The sequence below is a fragment of the Adiantum capillus-veneris genome, chromosome 26 (assembly GCF_014529385.1).
Source record: "Adiantum capillus-veneris isolate H3 chromosome 26, ASM1452938v2, whole genome shotgun sequence".
NCBI lineage: Eukaryota > Viridiplantae > Streptophyta > Polypodiopsida > Polypodiales > Pteridaceae > Adiantum > Adiantum capillus-veneris.
Genome location: NC_140956.1, coordinates 48,168,046 through 48,190,476, shown reverse-complemented (window position 1 = coordinate 48,190,476; position 22,431 = coordinate 48,168,046). Strand labels below are relative to the sequence as shown.

The 22,431-nt window shown below is 42.6% G+C and overlaps 2 protein-coding genes across 3 annotated transcripts; both read left to right on the top strand.

The window, feature by feature from the left end:
- Window positions 1-1,551: 1,551 nt before the first annotated feature.
- On the top strand, window positions 1,552-3,579 carry LOC147423390 (putative pentatricopeptide repeat-containing protein At3g47840). Its single transcript, XM_086501079.1, has one exon. It carries the CDS (start codon window positions 1,790-1,792, stop codon window positions 3,476-3,478), a length of 1,689 nt encoding a protein of 562 aa, XP_086357205.1. The 5' UTR covers window positions 1,552-1,789; the 3' UTR covers window positions 3,479-3,579.
- A 328-nt stretch (window positions 3,580-3,907) lies between these two features.
- Window positions 3,908-11,659, top strand: LOC147423389 (uncharacterized). 2 transcript variants are annotated; one of them, XM_086501080.1, is made up of 2 exons: window positions 3,908-4,297; window positions 11,522-11,659. In XM_086501080.1, the coding sequence occupies exons 1-2, from the start codon at window positions 3,908-3,910 to the stop codon at window positions 11,585-11,587; spliced, it is 456 nt and encodes a 151-aa protein (XP_086357206.1). In that variant the 3' UTR covers window positions 11,588-11,659. The 2 variants fall into 2 exon arrangements, with proteins under 2 accessions (XP_086357206.1, XP_086357207.1); XM_086501081.1 differs by having other exon boundaries at window positions 4,165-4,297; window positions 11,483-11,618.
- The last annotated feature ends 10,772 nt before the right edge of the window (window positions 11,660-22,431 follow it).

Below are 22,431 nucleotides of genomic sequence, written 5' to 3'. Positions count from 1 at the left end.
CATGCCTCTTGGAAAATCCTTGCAGAGGAAAAATATAAGGACTGGTCAATGCCCTCGTTGTCACAAAATTGAGTCTGTTAAACACCTCTTCTAGTCTTGTCCTGTAGTACATCATTGTGGAAAGGTTTGCGCGATCGATGGGAGGAATGCATGGTAGGTTAGGCTTAGGAAACTTAACGTTACTTTTGGTGTTTTTTTGCATCTAGATGCAGGCTTGACTTTATGCATTCTTTTGGTGAGAATATGGATGCTACCTTTCATTTGGTCAGCTCGTAAATCTACAGCTTTTGATACGTCTACCTTTAGTAGCTATTCTCTCCCTTAAGTCTTGCCTCTTGATCAAGATCAAGGAAGACCTTATAGCTATGGACATGTACCATGACTCTGGTGTACAATTGGTTTTATCTACCCTTTGATGTAATATAATGGAAGAAGAAGAATCTCCCCTCCCCCCCCCCCCCCCCCCCCCCCTTCCTTTCCCCCCCAAAAGAGAGAGAGAGAGGAGGAGGAGGAGGAGGAGAAGAAGAAGAAAAGGAAAGGTTTTACCATCGTAGGAAGAATCAAAGAGACCTCAAGGTCTATCCCACGAGTCTTGAACTCAAGACGTGTGGTGACTATGTGTGTGTGTGTGTGTGTGTGTGAGAGAGAGAGAGAGAGAGAGAGAGAGAGAGAGAGAGAGAGAGAGAGAGAGAGAGAGAGAGAGAGAGAGAGAGAGAGAGAGAGAGAGAGATGAAATGAAACGTTATATTAACGTCTTCAAGAGGCCAAAGTGACCTATGAGACCAAAAAGTTACAATTGGTGAATCTGATACAATGTCTGAGTACAGAAAGTACAAAGAATTGAGAAACTGAAACTGAAACGAAATAGGTGGGGAGGGGTGAGGGATGAGGGCTAATATAATGGGTTAGCTGATACAAAGCTAATACAAAGATGGATACAGATCACTTATGATACAAATGAGATACAAATCATCAGAGGTATGCAGGTCCAAGCTTAGATGAGATCCCTCATTGGTCGCTGCCGAATCTCATCAATATCCTCCATGGTCAATCATTTGACTGGTCGTCTCGCATGTCGAGCTAGGATGATCTGGATCCTCTGCTGCCACCTTCGTCGATGATGTGAGGCCCCCTGTGGTCGTGGGCGTCTGGATCTGCCTAGCTCAATGACTCGATCAATGAACGTACTTCTGGTGTGGGTGGGATCTGAGATTTGCTGTGATGACTACTCCTCTAGCTATTCCCTGGTTGGTGTAAAGAAGCTTGTGATCCATCTCTAAGACTAGCTCTCTTATGATGTCCTCAACAAGATCTCTCTATGTTTGTGCAACTCTAGTAGAAACAATCCAAGACATCTTTGATCCTCGTATCTCATGACTCTAGAAAATGGTCCAAAACCCTCTCTAAATTGACAGTGGAAGCAGCCTCGTATCTCATAGTACACCGGGTAGTGACATGTGTAGTGCAGTTTTGTCTCTAGTTCTAGGCGACATAAATGACATACCCCTCGAAATTGGCCAGTCTCAGTCTAAGATGATGTGAGGATTTGCCCAATAGAACACCGTATCCCAATAGGAATATATATATATATATATATACACACACACAGAGAGGGAGGGAGAGAGAGAGAGAGAGAGACAGAGGAGAGACAGTTAAATTTCAAATAGCCAAATTCACAACCGATGTTGGCTACGCGGAGCGCGTGCAAGACAGCAACAGACTTCAAAAAAAGTGTTGATATGAGAAGAAGGCCCCTGCAGACATGTGACAGAGGGAGCTGTGCCTGGAAATGAAATCAAAGCTTTCCAGTGCAGATGACCTTCGCTACCAATCTCGGTGTGCAAAAGAGCAGCTTGAAAGAGGTATTTACACATTCGAAGATGATTCTGCTCTTTTGGCCCTTGTGAAAGATTGTACTAAGGAGAGAGACCTCCTCAAGGGAAGCCGATTGCATGCTGACATTGCCAGAAGGGGGTTGCTTGCAAAAAGTATATTCATTGGAAGCACCATAATTGATATGTATAGTAAATGTGGCGCCCTTTCCGAAGCACAGGGAGTGCTCGATGAGCTTCCAGTTCGAGATACGGTCGCATGGAATGCACTCATTGCAGGATATGCCCAACACAATCGTTGTGAGGATGCACTCAATCGCTACATGGAGATGCAACATGAAGGTCTATTTCCGGACCCAGTGACCTTTGCTTGTATTTTCAAGGCCTGTGGTAATGTAGTGGCATCAGAGAAGGGTGAATGGATACATGCAGAGGTTTTGAAGTATGATTTCCTGGCGAAACATCTTGTTGTTGCCAATGCTTTGGTAGACATGTACGTTAAGTGTGGTGCACTAGCAAAGGGACGGCAATTGTTTGATGAGATTCCGGCTCGTGATGTAGTGTCTTGGACTGCTCTAATCACAGGATACTGTCAGCATGAGCATTATCAAGAAGCGCTCACATGTTACGAAAGGATGCAACATGAGGGTCTGTCTCCAAATGCAGTAACATTTGCTAGCGCTTTAAAAGCGTGCGCCAGCTTAAAAGCTGTTGTAAAGGGCCAAGAAATTCATTGCGAGATCGCTGCAAAGGGATTACTAAGACAGAATATCATTCTTGACAATGCCTTAATGGCTATGTATGCCCGATGTGGCGCTCTTGTACAAGCAAGAGAAGTGTTCAATGGGCTTTGTGTTCGTAATGTAGCATCATGGGCAGGTCTTATTGCAGGTTATTGCCAGCATGGACATGGCAACAAAGCAATTTTCTGTTTTGAACAGATGAAAAAAGAAGGTTTTTCTCCAAATGCAATGACCTTCTCTACCATTTTGAAGGTTTGTGGCAGTGTAGGAGCAGTAGAGAAGGGCCTAGAAATTCACTCGGAGATTGCTAGGAAAGGTTTGATCGGAAACTCCACAGCATTGGGAAATGCATTGATAGACATGTATGGCAAGTGTGGGGTGCTTGCAAAAGCGCAAGAAGTGTTTGATAATCTTCCTGTTTATGATGTGGTCTCTTGGACCGCACTTATTGCCGGATATTGCGAACATGGGCAAGGGGAGGAAGCCGTTGATTGTTTCGAGGGGATGAAACAAAAGGGCTTCTCTCCAGATGCAATTACTTATTCTTGCCTTCTGAAAGCTTGTAGCAACATCGGGGAAACTGAGAAGGGTCAAACGTACTTTGAGACCTTGAGTACAAGGTATGGCGTTATCCCAAGTCTACAGCATGTGACTAAATTGGTGGTCCTTTCTGCTCAGCAGGGACATTTTGACAAGATGATGGAATTGCTGAAAAGGATGCCCTGCTTTGATTGTCTTTCGACAGTAATAAACGCCTGCCAACAGTGGGGAAATGCCGAGCTTGGAAGGTTGGCATTCGACAATGTCATGCGGTCCAGTGAAAGGGCAGCTGTGTCTGAGGTCTTTATAAGTCAAATAATGGAAGTCCCAATTGTGCAAAAATGGTTTGCATCCAAAGTGTAGGGCCACAAGGTATTTAGGAAAGTGTAGGCTTGCCAAAACAGGGAAACAAGAGGAAGTGGAGGTGAATGCACAGTATGCTTTCACCTGTCGTGTCACCATCATCGTCCTGTTCACTCCCAATAAACATGATACGACTAGGTCTTCCTCTCCCTCTTTTCGCTCCCCCTCCTCTTGTTGGGGAGGGAGGATCAATAGAGCTGCAGGAGGCACTAAGGAATGGATTAGTCTCAGCTCACATCCCTGCTAACCCTAACCCTAGACCTCAGAACTTTGCAGTTCATAACCCATTTACTTATGGTGCTAACTCCCTGATTCAGAGCACACCTTTGCTGAATGCAGCACCTTCTGTATCTGTCTCTGCTGCGTTCCCCTCTGCTAACGCCTCAACATTAGAGGCCACCATCATCGTCCTGTTCACTCCCAATAAACATGATACGACTAGGTCTTCCTCTCCCTCTTTTCGCTCCCCCTCCTCTTGTTGGGGAAGGAGGATCAATAGAGCTGCAGGAGGCACTAAGGAATGGATTAGTCTCAGCTCACATCCCTGCTAACCCTAACCCTAGACCTCAGAACTTTGCAGTTCATAACCCATTTACTTATGGTGCTAACTCCCTGATTCAGAGCACACCTTTGCTGAATGCAGCACCTTCTGTATCTGTCTCTGCTGCGTTCCCCTCTGCTAACGCCTCAACATTAGAGGCCAACAATAGGAATTACCTCAGCATCTCTCCTATGCTGCCATGGCTATGCTACCTCCACACAACATTCAGGTTGGAACCAATACTGTGCATGAACCCCCTCGTCCAACTGAAACAGCAGGTAAGGTCTCTCAGATTCATTCTCAGGTCTTTTCTGAAAGGTCTATTCAAGATGTGAAAGCAAATGCTATTGAAGATAATACCAATAGAGACAGTCCTAGGAAAGGGATCCTATTGAACAGGGGGTTGCTCCTGAAATTCAGTTAGAAGAAGATCAGGATATCTCTAATAGGGAGGATATGTCTGAGATAGAAGATTCTTATATTGATGAAGATGGAGTAATTATACCTACTAAAGAGCTTGAGATGTGGCATACACAGTTTCAGGACAGGGTTGTTATAGGTCTCTGTCATGGCACCAGGCTTTCTCTAGATAGCTCAACAATGGACTAATAAGAACATTAAGGTTTCCCAGGTGCAATATTTATAAAACAACTACTACTTTTTTTGGAAGACTCCAATGCTGCCCTACATGTTGTAGGACATGGCCAGTGGATTACCAGAAATAACCCCTATGACTATTTTTAACTGGTACCTTCAGTTCAATCCTAGGGGGCCTAGACCTACTAAGGTGCCAGTTTGGTAGACTTCCTAGACCTTCCATAGAGTTATACCCATGGCTCAAGAATGTGGGGAGTTGGATAGGCAAAGTCTTGGGTGAGAGGTAGGGGAAGTATAAATCCTGAATGGGATCCTCAATTGTTGATAGAGGTAGATCTTAGCAAGGATTCAAAGACTGATGTTCCTATCAAAGATTCCACAAGTAAATTTCTTCAGTTGCAAAGATTTGCTTACAAAACTTTTCCCAATGCCAGTATTCTTCACTTGGTCAAGCAAACATATACATGACTGTTGATCTTTTACAGGGATTTTGGCAAGTCAATTGTTGGAAAGAAAATTCTCTGCTTCTGTCTGATCATGCCATTGTGCTATTTGAATTTCATATGGATGAATGCATGTACAAGGCAAGCTGACCTCACATTGATCAATCCCTTCTCTCTATTAATTGTGTCAAGTTAAAAGTTAAAGAGGCTTTTGACTCAACATATTCAACACTTATCCCTCTGCTTTTAAGCATGGGACAAGGTTGTCAAAGACACCCAAAGGATCCTTACTGACTTCAAGAAAAGGGCTAGCCCGGCTAGGGATATTAGGAAAAGCGGAAGGATGATGATAGAAAAAAATATCTTTGATTTAGAGAGTAGTGTTCAACTTGATAGTCCTCTCCCTACCCTCATTGATCTAAAGGATCAACTTAGAAGAGAAGAGCTCCTAGCTGCCAAGGCTTCTCTAATTCTGGACCAGATAATATTGACAAGAAAAATTGATACTCCATACAAAAGCATGTTTAATCTTCTCAAAAGTAAGAAGATCAAGCACTTCATCCCATTCTTGAAGGATCAAAATGGTAATGTGGTGCACTCTTATAAAGAAAACCTGGAAGTGGCCAAGGCTACTTACTCTGACATCTTTTCATCTCCCCCCAAAAGAGGGCTTGGTCATACTAAGGCTAGAGCAACTATTGCTAGAATAAGAAAGAAGAAGGTATATCCATCCATGGCCAGAATGACGGACCAACCTCTCTCTCTCTCTCTCTCTCTCTCTCTCTCTCTCTCTCTCTCTCTGTGGTGCGAGTTCCTGATTCCCTGAAATGAGTGCTCTCTCTCTCTCTCTCTCTCTCTCTCTCTCTCTCTCTCTCTCACTCATCACGCCATCTCTCTCTCTCTTTACCATGCTTTCGTTTAGGGTTTGCTGCTGTATTTTAGGGTTCGCGACCTGTATTTTAGGGTTAACGACCTTTTGTTTTTTTTTGTTTTTTTTGTTTTTTTTGGGGGTTGCTGGACAGACCTGCGTTTTAGGGTTTGCTGCATTTTCTGCACTTTAGAAACATCAATCCTCTCTTCTCTCTCTCTCTCTCTCTCTCTCTCTCTCTCTCTCATGTCATCCCCAACCTCACCTATGGCAACAAGCAAACTCAAATATATGCTTCACTCCAAACGAATTTCCATCATTGAATTGGAAATGAAAGCATGGAGAAAAGAGATGGAAGATTGGAGGAACGCGAAGACCGTTTTCCTCCGAGAAAATGAAGAAAAGGAGAAGAGGTGGAAGGACGAGAAGGATCATCTTCTCAACAAGATCGCCACATTGGAGAATAGCATTTTGGACCTCCACAAAGAAGTGTTGGAAACACGGTCAAAAAATGGGCTTGAAGAGGGGGAATTTCAACCCTCTTTGAGGGAAGAAATTGACAACATCAATGAGGAGAAGAAGTCATGGGCCGCGGTCATATCCGAAACGCAAAAGAAAGTAGAGGAGGCCGAAAAATGGATTGAGGTTGCCAAGAAAGGGAAAGGTAAGGAAGCTCCTTGTACACCCACTCTTATCAACATGACCCTCGAAGAGGAACAAAGAAGGAGGATGCGGGCTCTACATGTGAGGGTAACCGGCCTCAAGGACATAAACAATGTGGAAAAAGAGGCACAAGCCTCACATCAATGATGGGGGTGGAGAAGCCTTCACACACAAAGGCATGGAGAGTGGGCAAGAAGAGTGAGGGCCCCGGAGAATCTTCAAAGAAAAGAGCTCTCATACTACGCTTCCCTTCATTGGAAGAGAAGAAGGAATTTTTGAGGAAGAGACCTACTCTCAAGAAGACAGGTATTTTCTTAGGGGATGACCTCACTCTCTCACAACTTGCGCATATGAGAGAAGTAATGCCCGAGATTCAAGCGGCAAGGGAGAAGGGGAAGATGACCTTTTACAGAGATGGTCGGGTGGTGATTGTAGAGCGGCGCTCTACATGACGGTGCAAGACCTATGGGACCACATTGAGGATGGCGACTTGGAATTGTAATGGGTCTATGAGGTTGGATGTTGGTGCCTTTGAGGACAGTTTCAGAGACAAGGACATTGTTTTCTTTTCAGAGACTCACCAGGCCCCTGGCCAACTATTGCCACATGTGGTGGGATACAAATGGGAGACAGCCCACAGAACAGTCACGAGATCTGAGCATGGGAGTAGAGGTTCAGGAGGAGTAGCGGTGTTGTTTAGGGAGGAGCTACAACCACTACTACATATTGTACGGAGAGATGATCAGGCTAGATATATGTGGGTGAGGCTGAGAGCTGGCACAAGTCGATTTCTATATATTGCTATATGTTACTTCCCCCCCAGTACGTCAGTATATGCTGTATCCAGAGGGCAGTCGCCTTTCTCAATTCTAGATGATGATATATGGGAGTTTTCTAGGGATGGTGATATCATCCTCCTAGGAGACTTCAATGCTCGAACGGGCAACTGTCAGACAGTCTTCTACGACACTTCAAATGAGATGCTTAGAGAGTTGGATGTGGGTGAGCTGGGGTTTGACAGATGCTCACATGACAGAGAGCAGACTGAGTATGGGAGATACCTCACGGAGATGACGACTACACATGGGCTAGCCATACTTAATGGCTTACAGCGGTTTCCTGGAGCAGCAGGCTTCACATGCTTTCCACACAGACATGGGGCCAGTACAGTGGACTATGTTATGACACAGCCGAGCTTTATTCCTTGTATTCAGGATTTCACAGTGGGAGCCAGACCAGTGGGCGTAGCAGTGGATCATGCTCTCTTGACACTGTCCGTATCTTTTCAGTTTAGTACAGCCCAGATATCAGGAGGTAGGTCACACACCCGTTATACATTTACACCAGAGACTGACTCGGTTTATACAGAGGCGATCTGGGATCGTCTATGCACAGTTGCTCCAGGCCTCTTAGTAGAGGAGTGCACTACTTTACTGACTGAGACACTACATGATGCAGCATCAGAGGCATACCCACACACTCAACCGGATCGGAGGCGACATTCTGGGAGCATGCCCCAGAATAGTTGGTATGATGAGGAGTGCAGAGAGATGAGAGCCCAGCTTCAGAGGGATCTTCATTTAGGAGTCATCACCTACAGACAGTCGCGGATTGCTTTCCGGCGCCTTGTGCGAAAGAAGAAACGAGCTTACCTGGCCCAGATGGAGCGAGACTTGTATCAGTTGTTCTTGAGTAGAGACTCAGGCGAGGCATGGCGACTCTTCCATGAGCACTCCCCTCCCCCAGTGATTACTTCTTCTGATGTGTGGGGCCAATATGCGACATCGTTATATACGGTTCCTGGGCAGGATCCCCTTCCAGATCCTATAGAGCCTTGTCCACCTACGAGCACCTTCTTTACCACTGAGATGGTAAAGAGAGCCATTGACAGGATGAGGACCAGGAGGGCTTACGATCATGACGGTCTAGTAGCGGAACACTTTATACATGCTAGGGATATGCTGATGGAGGTTCTTGCAGTGTTGTTCAATCGTGCCATGTGTGAGGGATTACCTGAGACTTGGAGGTTGTCTACTATTGTGCCTATATTCCAGGCAGGTGATCCTACAGAGCCTGGAAATTACCGCACTATTATGGTTGGACACACACTGGCACGATTGTATGCATCCATTATTGAGCAGCAGTTGAGTAACTGGGCAGAGGGTGAGGGTGTACGGGCAAAGGGACAGGCAGGTTTCAGGAGGGGTTTCTCCACTCTTGACCATATTCTGACACTCAGAGCTATCATTGAGGAGGGCAGGTCACATGGGAGACGGATTTATTGTAGCTTTGTGGATTTCCGCAAAGCATTTGACATGGTACCGAGAGCTCGACTGATGCGCAGACTGTAGGAGATGGGGGTGCCCACAGTGTTGATTTGGGGGATTATGGCTTTATACAGATCAGTGATGGGACATGTACGCACCGCAGAGGGGATATCTGACTTAGTTCACTCCACTATCGGGGTGAAACAGGGTTGCCCATTGTCTCCTACTCTATTTGGTATGTATGTTGATGAGGTGTCTGATTACATTGACAGAGAGGGTGATAGAGGTGCCCAGCTGGCAGGGACGTGGATCCCATTGTTGTTATATGCTGATGATATTGTCTTGATCTCTGACTCACCAGAGGGTATGCAGCGACAGTTGGATGCATTACACAGTTTTGCAGAGGATAGTGGATTGTCTGTAAACCTTGGTAAAACCAAGGTCATGGTGTTTAACACCACACCGCAGTGGATCAGGAGATCGGCACCGACCTTCACGTATGGTCAAGAGATTGTGGAGTATACAGATGCATACACTTACCTTGGGATAGTCTTCACTGGGCCGAGGTTTTCTTTGGGGAGAGCAGCAGAGACTAGACTGACCAGAGCTTATGCGGCCTTGGGAGGCTTGGAGAGGATGTGTTCGCAGGTTCAGTTCCAGGAACCTCGGACAAAGTTATGGCTCTTTGATACTTTAGTAGCCTCAGCTATGATGTATGGGGTACAGGTATGGGGACCTTCTGTAGGCCAGGATGGTTGGAGACGTATGGAGAGGCCCTTGGTATCTATGATCTCCCGATTGATTAGAGCCAAGGCCTCCGTACCTCACGCGATCATTCGAGCAGAGCTAGCTGCCCCCCCCATGGAGATTGAGGCGCTTACCAGATCAGTGTCCTTTGTGCACAGCCTATGGGATACTACTAGAGACAGATATGCTAGACTGGCCCTTGAGTCTTCCAGACAGTTAGCTCTACAGGGGGACACTTCATGCTGGTATGCACAGATGACTTCATGGTTTCAGACGCATGGCTTCACCATGGACAGGTTGCCCCCTTTCCAGTATTCTCTTCAGGCACCCTCGCTGTCTCTTACACGGGTGGAGATCACTAGACTCATTCGTCAGGACCTGATCCAGCTCGACACCAGGAGGACATGGATAGAGCCGCCTCAGGAGTTGAGCACGAAGATGGCTTTCTATAGAGAGCATCTTCTCCACCTCACAGGAGATGGGTTTGTGATTCGACCCAGCTACATGGACACACATATGTCTCATGGTTTGCGTTGTGCCATTGGTCAGATACGCACATCCTCACATCAGCTCGAGATTGAGACTGGTAGATTCAGAGGGATACCAGCAGACAGCAGGATATGCCGATTATGCCAGAGAGAGCCAGAGACAGAGTTGCACTACATATGTCATTGCACAGTGTTCTATGAGATACGGGGGCGTTTCCACTGCTTATTCAGAGAGGGTTTTGGTCCTCTATCTAGGGTCATGAGTTATGAGGATCAGAGATGTCTTGGACTATATCTACTTGAGTTACACAGGTGTAGAGACACTTTACTGGGGAGAGCTAGAGAGAGGCAGTCCCAGAGACACATTACAGATTTCTTTTCACTAGATATGGGACAGCCAGAGGAGCAGCCACCACTGCAGAGCTCGTCCCACACTCATTCGACCACTACTGGCACTCTCATCGACCGAGCATTGGAGCTACAGAGATACAGACGACCGCGACTGAGGAGAGGAGCTACACAACATCGACGGAGACTACAACAGAAGATTCGAGCCATACTCTCTAGACATCCAGAGTGCAGATGAGGATGGATCCTCACCATTTCTTCCATCTTTGTTTCACACACTGTTACATCCAGTTTACCGGGTACCTATTGTATCAGCTGCTACACCCACGTAGTTTTAGATTGTAGCAGTAGTAGTAGTATTTTGTTCCACTTCTAGTTCTTTTCTAGTTCTTTTGTACCCAGACATGGTATTAGATTCACTATTTTGTAACTGATTGGTCTCATAGGTCATTTTGGCCTTTTGAAGACGTTAATATAACATTTCATTTCATTTCATTTCTCTCTCTCTCTCACATCATCTAGTCATAGCAAGGTTGAATGGTCTTCAAAACGAGTTTTTTGTGAGTATTAGAGTCAAAGCACTCTAATACTCCTTGTATTTTAACACAAGGAGCTAAAAATTGCACTATTTGGGTGTTTTTTATACCTCCCGTTCCGGACCCCTAGCCGTTCCCCCGTTCCGCGGGGATCCCGTTGCCATTCCCGTTCCGCGTTCCGGGTAACTATGGTTTCATTAAGGGTAGATTTATCTTGGATGCTATAATCATATTGTGGGAAGCTATAGCCCATGCAATTGATACTCAACAGATCATGTTTTTAAAAATTAATTTTGACAAGGCATATGACAAGATTGAATGGGATTTCATCTTCAAATCTTTGTATGATATAGGGTTTGGCAAAATGTGTATCAAATTTTGTTTGGGAATGCTTTGGCTAAAGTGGCCATAAGTGGTGAGCTTATGGCTAAAGTGGTCAATCACCCTAAGCAGGTCTATTAGATAGGGTTGTTGAGTAGCTCCATTTCTTTATGCCATTTGTTCAGATGCTTTGGGTTGGTTGGTGAAAGATGCCATTGAATCAGGTAAAATCAAAGGGATTGATATCCGTGGACCAACAAGAAGCTTTGCTTGCAACAATTTGGACATGAAACTAATTCCTTAATGCACAATGATGTTCAGACTATGGGAATTTTTTGGGAATGCCTTAACATTTTTTGCGATGCTAGTGGCTCAGTGATCAACCACTCAAAAACAGCAACGGAACACGCAGATGAGCTTGTTGTGAAAGAGGTGCCTATTCACAGTGGGCGAGGCTCTGCGGAGATGGAGCCTTAGGATAAGTGCTCCTAGGGTTCACTCTGTTGCATACAATTCCCGCTTTGACTGCAGGTATGTTGCTTTTGCGCCCATCGCTTCATTCAGCGACGTTGTCTTGCATTTCTGCGTTGCAGTCGCTTCTTCTGGATTCACACCTCAAATTGTCACAGAAGCAGGATGTTCTCAAATTGAAGATGGACATATCTTTACTTTGTTAGCGTAGAAGGCAAATTTGCAAATCTGGAAGCCCGTTCGTCCATGTGGCTGGCATCTGCATCTGTATTATTAACAATTCACAAGCTTTTTTTAACGCAGGCAGCGCTCGCTCAAGAGGCACTGATTACAAGACGAATACATCAAAGAGGCCCTTTGGAGAATCTGTGCTTAAAGTCGGCATGTGTGGGGCTTCGCCTGTTGCTGCGATTGCCATGCCACTTTGAGGCGTCCTTAAAGAATTCCTTCCACGACAAGTCAGAGTCTTGTCCCGTCGTCAAATAGCTTGCCATGGCCATCTCTGCAAAGCTCTGAAGCTCTCAAAATACTTCCGTTCGGCCATACGACGATGCACCCACACATGCAAAAGGGGGTGCGTTGCTATGGCACAAAACGTGTGTGAGGAGGTGCATGGATACACGCATCAGAAGTAGGGTCAGAAAGCTTTTTTTAACGCAGGCAATGCTCGCTTTTCAGCCCAACCCCTCTGCATGAAGCCCTTGAGCGCAACAGGAGCAGGCCAGAAAGCTCTCAACTATTTCTAGAGGCCTCTCTCTAGATGCTTCTATTCGGAATGGCTATGAATGATTGCAGGATATGCACAATAGGAGTAGGGACAGAAAGATCCATGTTGTTTTCAGCGGATGCAAAGCGTTATTTGATTGCAAGGTATGCCCAACATTGCAGCGGCATGCAACGTGTTGATTGCAGGATATGCCCAGCAAGGGTTGTTTATAAAACTTGTCGTGTTTGGGAATGCCTTGGTCGATATGTATGCTGAATGTGGTGCACTTTAGAAAGCACAAAACGAGCTTGAGGAGCTTCTTGCCCCAGTGCATTGATTGCGGGATAAGCGCATCAGGAGCCGGTCCAGAAATCTCTCAGCTGTTTTCAGAGGATCCGAAGCGAGGGCCTCTCTCCAGAAGCAATCACATACGTGTGTATCTTGCAGCCATGTGTGAACGCAAGATGCCGATATGGGCTTAAAATTTCGCTCTGATATTGTTAGTCAAGGGTTGCGGCAGAAACCTGTCGATCTGGCAATGCCTTGGTTGATATGTACGCCAAATGTGGTGCTCGTGTGTGCGGGATGTCGTCTTTTGGAATGCATTGATTGCAAGCAGGGTAGTTTTCGTACGACGTACGGAACGTCTCGTTCCGTACTGCGGGTCACGTACCGTCCCGTACGTTTCGTACGTTTTGTACGTTTTTTTTTTTTTTTTTTTTTTGGGGGCAAAATTCACAATTGTGAATGGATTACATTGAGCAGCCCAACTCTCTCTCTCTCATGCTCTAGCCTCTTCCTATTTAAGCAATGCCTCTCCATCTTGTTCTCCAACACTTCCAAGCTCTCAATGCTCATTGCTCTCAATGCTCTCACTGCTCAATGCTCCCATGTTCTAGCTCTCAAGTGACAAGCTCTAGAGACTAGAGTCTTGCCTCTCCATCTTCTCTCCATTGGGTCTCTCCCTCTCAAGCTCCCATTGAAGATCTCATAATGTCAAGTTTCTTTAAGTGTAAAGTTTAAACCCAAGGGCCTGAGCCTTAGACGTAAGAATTCTTTGTTTTTTAATTTTGAACGTACGTAACGTCATCGTACATCTTAATATTTTTTAGTTCGTTTAGTACCGCACATCATCGTACGTGTACAAAACGTACGGGACCGTACGAGACCACTATGATTGCAAGATATGCCCGACAATGGCCGGGCCAAGAAGCTATGGGTTGTTTTGAATAGGTGCGAAGTGAGGGCCTCTCTCCAGATGATATCACCTACATATGCATCTTGTAGGCATGTGGCTCGATGCAAGATGCTGTGTAAAAGAGATGGCGTCCTTGGCACTGCCTTCATCGATAGGTACACCAAATGTGGGACACTTCAGGTGGGGGTTTTTCAAAAAGTTGTCATGCTTGGCAATGCCTTGGTCGATACATATGCTAAATGTAGTGCACTTCAGAAAGCACAAAACGTGCTTGCGGAGCTTCTACTCCCGAATGTCATCTCCTGCAGTGCATTGATTGCGGAAATGTACGCCAACTGTGGGGCACTTTCGATATGGTTGTTTCAAAAAATTGTCGTACTTGGCTTATGTTCTTACGGAAGACTCTCATATGGGTAAGAGAATTCACAATCAACTAGCACTGCTTAGCAACGCGTTGGTCCATATGTATGTCAAATGTGGTTCCATCATGGAAATATGAAATGTCTTTTAAGGCTGGCTCTTTCGCTTGGAATGTGTTCTGCAGAATACGCCCAAAACTTCCTGTCCCAAGTGTCGTCTCTTGGAGTGTATTGATTGTGGGATACACGCAACATGAGCAGGGCCAAAAAGCTCTTGGCTGTTTGCAGCGGATGCAAAGGTAGGGCCTCTCTCCATATGCAATCATAGAAGCCTGCATCTTGTAGGCATATTGCTGTACGCAAGATGCCGACATGGGCTTATAAATTCATTCTTATATTGTTAGTCAGGGGCTATTGCAAAAATTTTCTATGCTTGGCAATGCCTTGGTTGAGACATATGCTAAATGTGGTGCACTTGAGAAGCACAAAATGTGATTGTGGATCTTCCGGTGCCGAATGCCATCTCTTCGAGTGCATTGATTGCTAGATACACACAACAAGAGCAAGGTGGGAAAGCTCTCAGATATTTTCAATGGATGCAAAGCGAGGGCATCTCTCTAGATGCAATCACATAAGAGTGCATCCTGAAGGCACACAAGACATTGTTGTGGGCTTAAAAATTCACTCCGACGATACTGGTAGTAAGGGGCTGTTGAAAAAAATTGCCATGCTTGGCAATGCCTTGCTTGATATCTTTATCAGATGTGGTGCTCTTGTGCGGGATGCTGTCTTCTGGAACGTACAAATTGCAGGATATGCCCAACAATAGCCGGGCCAGCAAGATCTCGGCTTTTTTCAGCAGGTGCAAAGCGAGGGCATTTCTCTAGACGCTATCACCTACGTGTGCATCTTGCAAGCATGTGGCTCTATGCAAATTTCTCTCAAAAAGAGCTGGCGTGCTTGGCAATGCCTTGTTTGACATGTGCGCCAAATGTGGGACACTCTAGCAAGGGTTGCTCATAAAAATTGTCGTGCAGGAGATTTTATGGATAGAAGATCTACAGTTGATTGCTTCTTGCTACTCCAAATTATCATACCATTGTGGTGCACTTCAAAAAGCACAAAACGAGCTTGAGGAGCTTCCTATTCCCAGTGCCGTCTCCTGGAGTGCATTCATTGCAGGATACGTGCAACAGGAGCAGGGACAGAAAGCTCTCAGCTTTTTGCATCGGATCCAAAGTGAGGGAATCTCTCCAAATGCAATCACATACGCGTTAATCTACAAGGCATGTTGTTTGTGCGCAAGATGTTGATATGGGCCTTAAAATTCACTCTGATGTTGTTAGTCATGGGTTGCTACGGAAAACTGTTGTGTCTGGCAATGCCTTGGTTGATATGTACGCCGAATGTTGTGCTCCTGCGCGGGATGTCGTCTTTTGAAATGCACTGATTGCGAGATATGCCCGACAACAGCTAGGCCAAGAAGCTATGGATTGTTTTGAACAGGTGCGAAGCGGGGGCCTTCTCCAGATGCTATCACCTACGTGTGCAACTTCCAGGCATGTGTATCTATGCAAGAGGCTCTCTAAAAGAGATGGCATGCTTGGCCCTGCCTTTGTCGATACATACGCCAAATGTGGGACACTTTCACTAGGGCTTTTTTATAAAATTGTCGTGCTTGGCAATGGCTTGGTCGATATGTACGTTGAATGTGGTGCACTTCAGAAAGTGCAAAACGTGCTTGAGGAGATTCATGTCCCGAATGGCGTCTCTTTGAGTGCATTGACTCTCGAAAAGAGATGGCATGCTAGGCACTATCTTGGTCGATATACATACCAAATGTGGAACACTTCAACAAGGGCCATTTCAAAAAATTGTCGTGCTTAGCAATGCCTTGGTTGATACGTATGCTGAATGTGGTGCACTTTGAAAAGCAAATCGCAGGTCTACTAGCAGATTCATGTTCTCACTTGGGAGTTCTGCTATCACATGGAGTAGCAAGAAGCAACCCACAGACCATCTCCCATTTGAACCCCTTCAACCTTGGCCCCGTGCTGAGATAGATCCATAAGCACACGTCTATATTTTAACCCTTGTTCCCGCTTATTCTCCCATATTAAATGATCAGTTTAATATGAGAAATCCATTTAGATTGGTTAGATATTAGGTTTTATGACACTTGGTGACGCAGCTTCAGGCTTTGCAATGTCCACTCTGTCTCAACTGTCATGTTTGTTCAGAGCAATGCGGTGATACGAAAGGTTAAATGCAATCTGTGTGCATCGATGATAATCGTAAGGTGAGTAAGCGTTTCATTTCCTAATTTTTGACACTGAGATCGCAGTTAATGAACGCGCTGAAAATTGCACGCAGCCGTGGAAATGGCACGTTCCCTCGTATTATCAAAATTGGGGAGGACTGTGCAAACTCCCCCATGCAAGGAGACTTGCATGTTTTTAAAAAAAAACATAAAACTGCAACAACAAACAAATAACATTGCCATCTTTTTTTGTTACAAACATTGACCTTGACAAAACTCTAACTCTCTTTGTGGTTTTTTGCAAGGTACACTTCTGAAACACTATGATCGGTATCCCAAACACGCTCTTAGGTAAAAACACGCTTTGACTCTCTCCCTCTCTCTCTCTCTGTGCTTCATTTTAACGTCTCACCTCCCAATTAATAAATATCTTAGACATAATTAATAGCATCAAATAATAGAATTTGTTGATTTTTATTCATTTAAGAAGGTTGAAGTGGCATATACAAATGACAAGAATTTAGGCAATAGAGCGAGATTGAATCAAAATAATTGATACAATCTAAAATCTAAAAACATATTTAGACATATCAACATTGGGACATGAAGATCATCGCGTTGTCAAAATAGGATTATGTCACCTTAAGGGAATAAGATTTGTGGAAAATAAAGCACAACCTCTCTCTCTCTCTCTCTCTCTCACACACACACACACAAACACACACACACACACACACACAACATTTTTCTTTTAGGTTCTTGTTTTCTCTTACCCTTGGACCCACTATAATTCAATACAGGTATGGCTAACAAAGCACTCTAGTTAGATTATTGAGGATACCTATGGGATTTAAGTCACCTTTTACCAGAGATGGGAGTGGGTGCTGAATAAAACTAGACAAAAATAATTTAGATGGCAAAGCTACCAATCTTCTCTGTCCAACAGGGCTTTTGTCCTAAACCACTATATTATGCCATCACTAATATACTTTTTTATCTTGTTGGCAACGAGCAAAGTACTAATTGCAAAAAGCATTCGATCATTTCTATGGGGAGGTGATTTAGATCATCCAAAAAATCCAAAAGTTTCTTGGGACACTCGTTGCCTTTCTAAATCCAAAGGTAATTTGGGCCTTCTAAACTTGAGTAGGATTTCCACAAAGATGGTAGGAAAATGGGTTGTGAGGAGCATAGAATCAGAGGACTTCTGAGCCTTGCTACTAAAAAGCAACGTGAGAAACTTCAAGCTCAAAGAATACAAAGCTTGGTCAAAATGTCCTTGAGAGACAGTCTTTGTCTCGAGCTAAATTCACCCCTAATGGATCTAAACTTATATGCAGGTTTTGGGAGTCATGGCAAGACATATGGAACGAGTGGAAGTCTGACTACCAAGTTTAAGACTAATCTTTTTTGTTTCCTTCAAGATTCACCTTGGTATGGATGTTTTGCAGATTTTTGCAGCTTGACCTTATCCAGAAAAGCTCACAAATGTCATAAGGCTGGTATACATACATAGGTTGATCTCTTTCAAGGTCACAATATCAAGGATGAGGTCATCATTCGAGCTTAGTTCAATTTGAGCCAAAGAGATGTTGCTTGGCGTTTAGCCAGATTACGGTCTATTTTGTCAAAGCTTCATCTCCCTCCAAGAGGGGATAGTCAGAAAGCTCAACTTATAAAGGTTGCTAGAGAAATTTACCAACTCTACAGGCTTAACGATGGAGTGAAAAAAGGGCAGACAAAGCAGTTGAATAGCAAATAGAAACAGTAATGGAGTTGCAAGCAATGGACTTTTAGGTTGAAGTGAATCTAGGCCTACCCCAATAGCAAACAAATAGAGTACTCTTCTTTGGTTGATAATGCATCAGGTTATATGGTGTGGTCACAAAGTTCTCAAGATTGGAGTCAATGGTTAAAAATGCACTAGGTGCAGACTCTACATAGAGGACACCCCTCATCTTTTTTTCAGATGTAAGGCCAAGAGGAGCTCTTTCACGAGATTTCAAATTTGTGGGATGTTATGCAGGATTAAACCTATTGAAGCAAATGACCTTTTATTAGGGAATTGTAAAAGCCTATATATTTCTCTCTGGAACATTTGGAGAGGGATCATACTCTGGTTTATTAAGCTTAACATGAATGCTTCTGTTCACAACTATCCCCCTCAACAATGATATGCTCTTCACCATGAACTTAGGAAAGCATCAGATATGCTACGCAAAGAGATAACAGAGCTTTGGACTCCTTAATCTCTGTATCTGACCTCCAAAAGTCATTGAGGTGGCAACAATGGAGAACTAGGATTCCAAAGTACTACTCAGATATTAGGCTTTGGATGAAAGACTATTTGTATATGTTTTAGGGCATGAAAAGAGTGCTATGCATAGGAGATTGCCTGAGCCCTTACCACTCTTGAATTGGGTTGCCTTTTAACTAGCTTGCATTAGACTTTATGGTTTTGATGGATTAGTCCACTATAATTTGTAAACACATGCTGGGTTACCTTACCTTGGCCTCATTGAATGGCTCTGATCATTTTTTTCTGGTGGTTTATGACCATGTTTCTTGTAGTGGTGTATAAATGTACTGCATCTTGAATCAATCACTCATTTTGACTTCATAAATAGTTAAGCTTGGTTGAGGATAGGCAACCCAGTTTGATTTAATTTGAAAGAAAAACTGTTGACAACTCTGGTTATGCCACTGGAATCAGAAGGAGGTAATGGCCTTCGGATCCACATAATAGTAAAAAATATTTTTAATGCTGTAAGCCAAGTACTTAACTTATCTGGATATTCCAAGACTATAATTCAAAATTTTAATAGATAACCCAATTTGATTAAATTTGAAATAAAAACTGTCGATAACTCTGGCTGTGTCACTTGAATCAAAAGGGGGTGATGACCTTCTGATCCATATATATATACACATATATATACATATATACACACATATAGATACACATATATACACACATATATATACACATATATATACACATATATACAGATATATATACATACATATATATATATATATATATATATATATATATACACATATATATACATATATATATATACACATATATATACATATATATACACACACATATATATATATATACACATATATATACATATATATATACACATATATATACATATATATACACACACACATATATATATATATATATATATATATATATATATTTATAAGTTAAAATATTTTTAAGTAAGACAAGGATAACAACTGATAGGTTCGTTGACACTTGTAATACGTATTCAAGGCTAACAATTATGTTGTCTTGTTTATATGGATGCAAGTGAGAATGCTATTATTACTTAAAGGTATTTTGACTTTGTTGATGTCCGACTTTAAAGATCCCTGCTAATTCAACCTGAATGACCTCCACAACTATATTTCTTTTGTATAGGATCATTGGAATGATGCCTCATTCTTATTACGTTGTGTAAAATTGAATATAAGACTGTCATTTTTGTACAAATCTTTGCCCAGTTATCTTTTGAACGTTATGTTCTTTTGCGTATATGTATTAAGTTTAATTCAACAACACACATGACATAGACATGCTAGGATGAAGATCAATTGATCTTGATTGGAGTTGTTTGTAACACATGATTTTTCCTTGCCATTTCAAACCATGTCGAATCTATCTCAAGGTTTCCTTTTGGGTATCTTGTTTAGTAGCATGATGCATTCGTATGCCACTTGGTGGCCTTGGCACTTGCAATCTGTTGATGCTTTTGGGGTCAATCAAAAGCAGTGTGATCTGTAGATGCTTATGTGGTCAAGTACATGTGAGGGATCACTTGCACCCTTGTTCATCAAATCATCTATATTGTTGTGGTTCGAGCTTTGATGTATGCTAATAATCATGGCTTATGTATGCTTCAACTTATAGTATGGATTATAGGGTTTGCATTGGCCATCCCACCACTTTAAATAAAACACAAAAGAAAAAAGAAAACTTGATAACCCTATCTAGATTATTGTTAGCTTTTTTTTCCGGTCCCTAGCCATCTAAAATTCAATCATTTGGGCTTAAGTCAGATGTTCTTTGGGTTAAAATTTAATATCATATTGGCTTACATATTGTGACTTTTTGCATGAGAAATTATAGATTTTGACTTGAAACTTTGTAGATTTTAAAGCTATGATTATGATTAGATACTGTATGGGTTGATAAGATTATTCATTATCACAATCTAACCTTAATATGGTTGTATAGTTACATATTATTGAGTCTCAATAGTCATAATCTTCTTGTGAGGGTCTCAATTGAGATTACAATAATTGGATTTTTGGGAAAACTATTCATAATACAAAGGCAATTTTGCCCATTTTTTAATGGTTATTTAAAGTTTTCTCATTCAGGTGTCTCAATGAATCAAATGAAGTGGATGTAAAGCTTCAATTTAAAAGTTTGTAGTGATCTATGGTTATTGACTCAAAACTTTGACCTTTAAAAGCATATTTTTTAAGGTCTATAACTTGAAGCAATGAAAGGAGTAAAGTAGCAAACACATCAAGGATATTTCAAATAACTAAATATACATAAAGTAAGCTATACTTCTATATTCTTTTACTTGATCTCTCCCTAGATGTTAGTCTTTTTTGTAATTTTTGACATTGATAATGAGGAAAGGGACCATTGACACCTAAATACAAAGGAACACAAGAAAATCATACTTAGTATTTTCTTGGTAATTTTTGACACACATAAGGAGGAAAGGGGTCATTGACACCTATCTTCCCAATCAAATACGAAGTATGATTTGCTTGTGTTTTTTGGATGGTGGCAAGTAAGAGGTTTCATCCTTGCGATTACAATATCAACTATAGTAATGGCAATAGATCATCATTCATTGTTTGATTCCATTTTTTAAGATTAAGGGAATGTGTTTGTAAACTTTCTTGTAATAGTTGTACATCAACTCAATGTATAATTTTGGTCATTTTGAAAAGTTTCATTTTTCTTTTTTACATATATATTGTATGGTTTATTTCCAACGTATGGTTCTTTAGTTTTTACAATTTAAACTATTGTTTAGTAATGAATCATAAATACACACGTGCGAAAGAGAGAAAATTAGGACTGAGCTCAAAGGTAAAATTAGGAGAAAGCCCAAAGGTTTGGGACAATATGTAGCTCTCAGATCATCAAAGAGAAAAATGATGCTTACACCTCTACTACATTGTCTCAATTATAGGTCACTTCATTTGCATATGTTTGGTTCATTTGGTATCTTATAGCCAATTGAGAAGACTCAGGTGAAAGCATCTAATTATCTATAAGAATGGGTATGGGGTAACGGGTTTAATATCCTTCTTTCATATGAGGTACTGTCTTACTGCAATTACAAAGATGGGTGGTTTTTTCTTTTTCTTGGTGTGTTTGGGAGCCTTTACCAAGTAAAATCAGAGGTAGAAGAGCTCTCTCTCTCTCTCTCTCACACACACACACACTCTCTCTCTCTCTCTCTCACTCACACACACACACACACACACACACACACACACACACACACACACACACACACACACACACTAACACTAGCCATGCTCATCCTGTTTACCTACTTAAAGAGCTGACTTCACTCTGACTTTGGCTTCACTTGATAATAGTAATTCAAAAAGTCAACCTTGTGTTTGTAACTTCTTGAGTACCCAGTCTCCTTTAGCTCATGTCTAAATGATTGGATGTACTAACGAGATACCACTTTAAAATTGCGCAATTTTTTTCTCCAAGGAAAGGTCCCCTACATTTGTCTATTTGAACTCAAAACCTGTTCTTTGATTGCTTTCTTGATACTAAAGGTTTGCCTCCCTTAAACTGTCAAATAAAGAGGCTCTCCTAGACCCCGTTCTCTTCGTAATGGCTTTTCATGTCACTTAGGAGTGTGCATTATCTACTCGTCATCCCTAACCTTATGGTGTGTTGTGCTTTATATTGGCTTTGGACAATTGTTTCCCTTTTTGAAAATGGTGGTCCTCTTTTAGTTGCACCTACTATGGAATTGCACCCTGGAAAAACTCCATACATAACCAACGAAAACATTCTCTTCAACTTTCTTCGGCCACATGGCCACCTACCTTCATTGGGATTTTGAACT

Excerpts from the sequence above, each read along its gene's own strand:
- LOC147423390 (XM_086501079.1), top strand. The coding sequence starts at position 1,790 with ATGAAATCAAAGCTTTCCAGTGCAGATGACCTTCGCTACCAATCTCGG.
- LOC147423389 (XM_086501080.1), top strand. The coding sequence starts at position 3,908 with ATGATACGACTAGGTCTTCCTCTCCCTCTTTTCGCTCCCCCTCCTCTT. Across the intron at positions 4,298-11,521 it reads TCGTCCAACTGAAACAGCAG|GTAAAATCAAAGGGATTGAT; the intron begins GTAAGGTCTCTC and ends CCATTGAATCAG.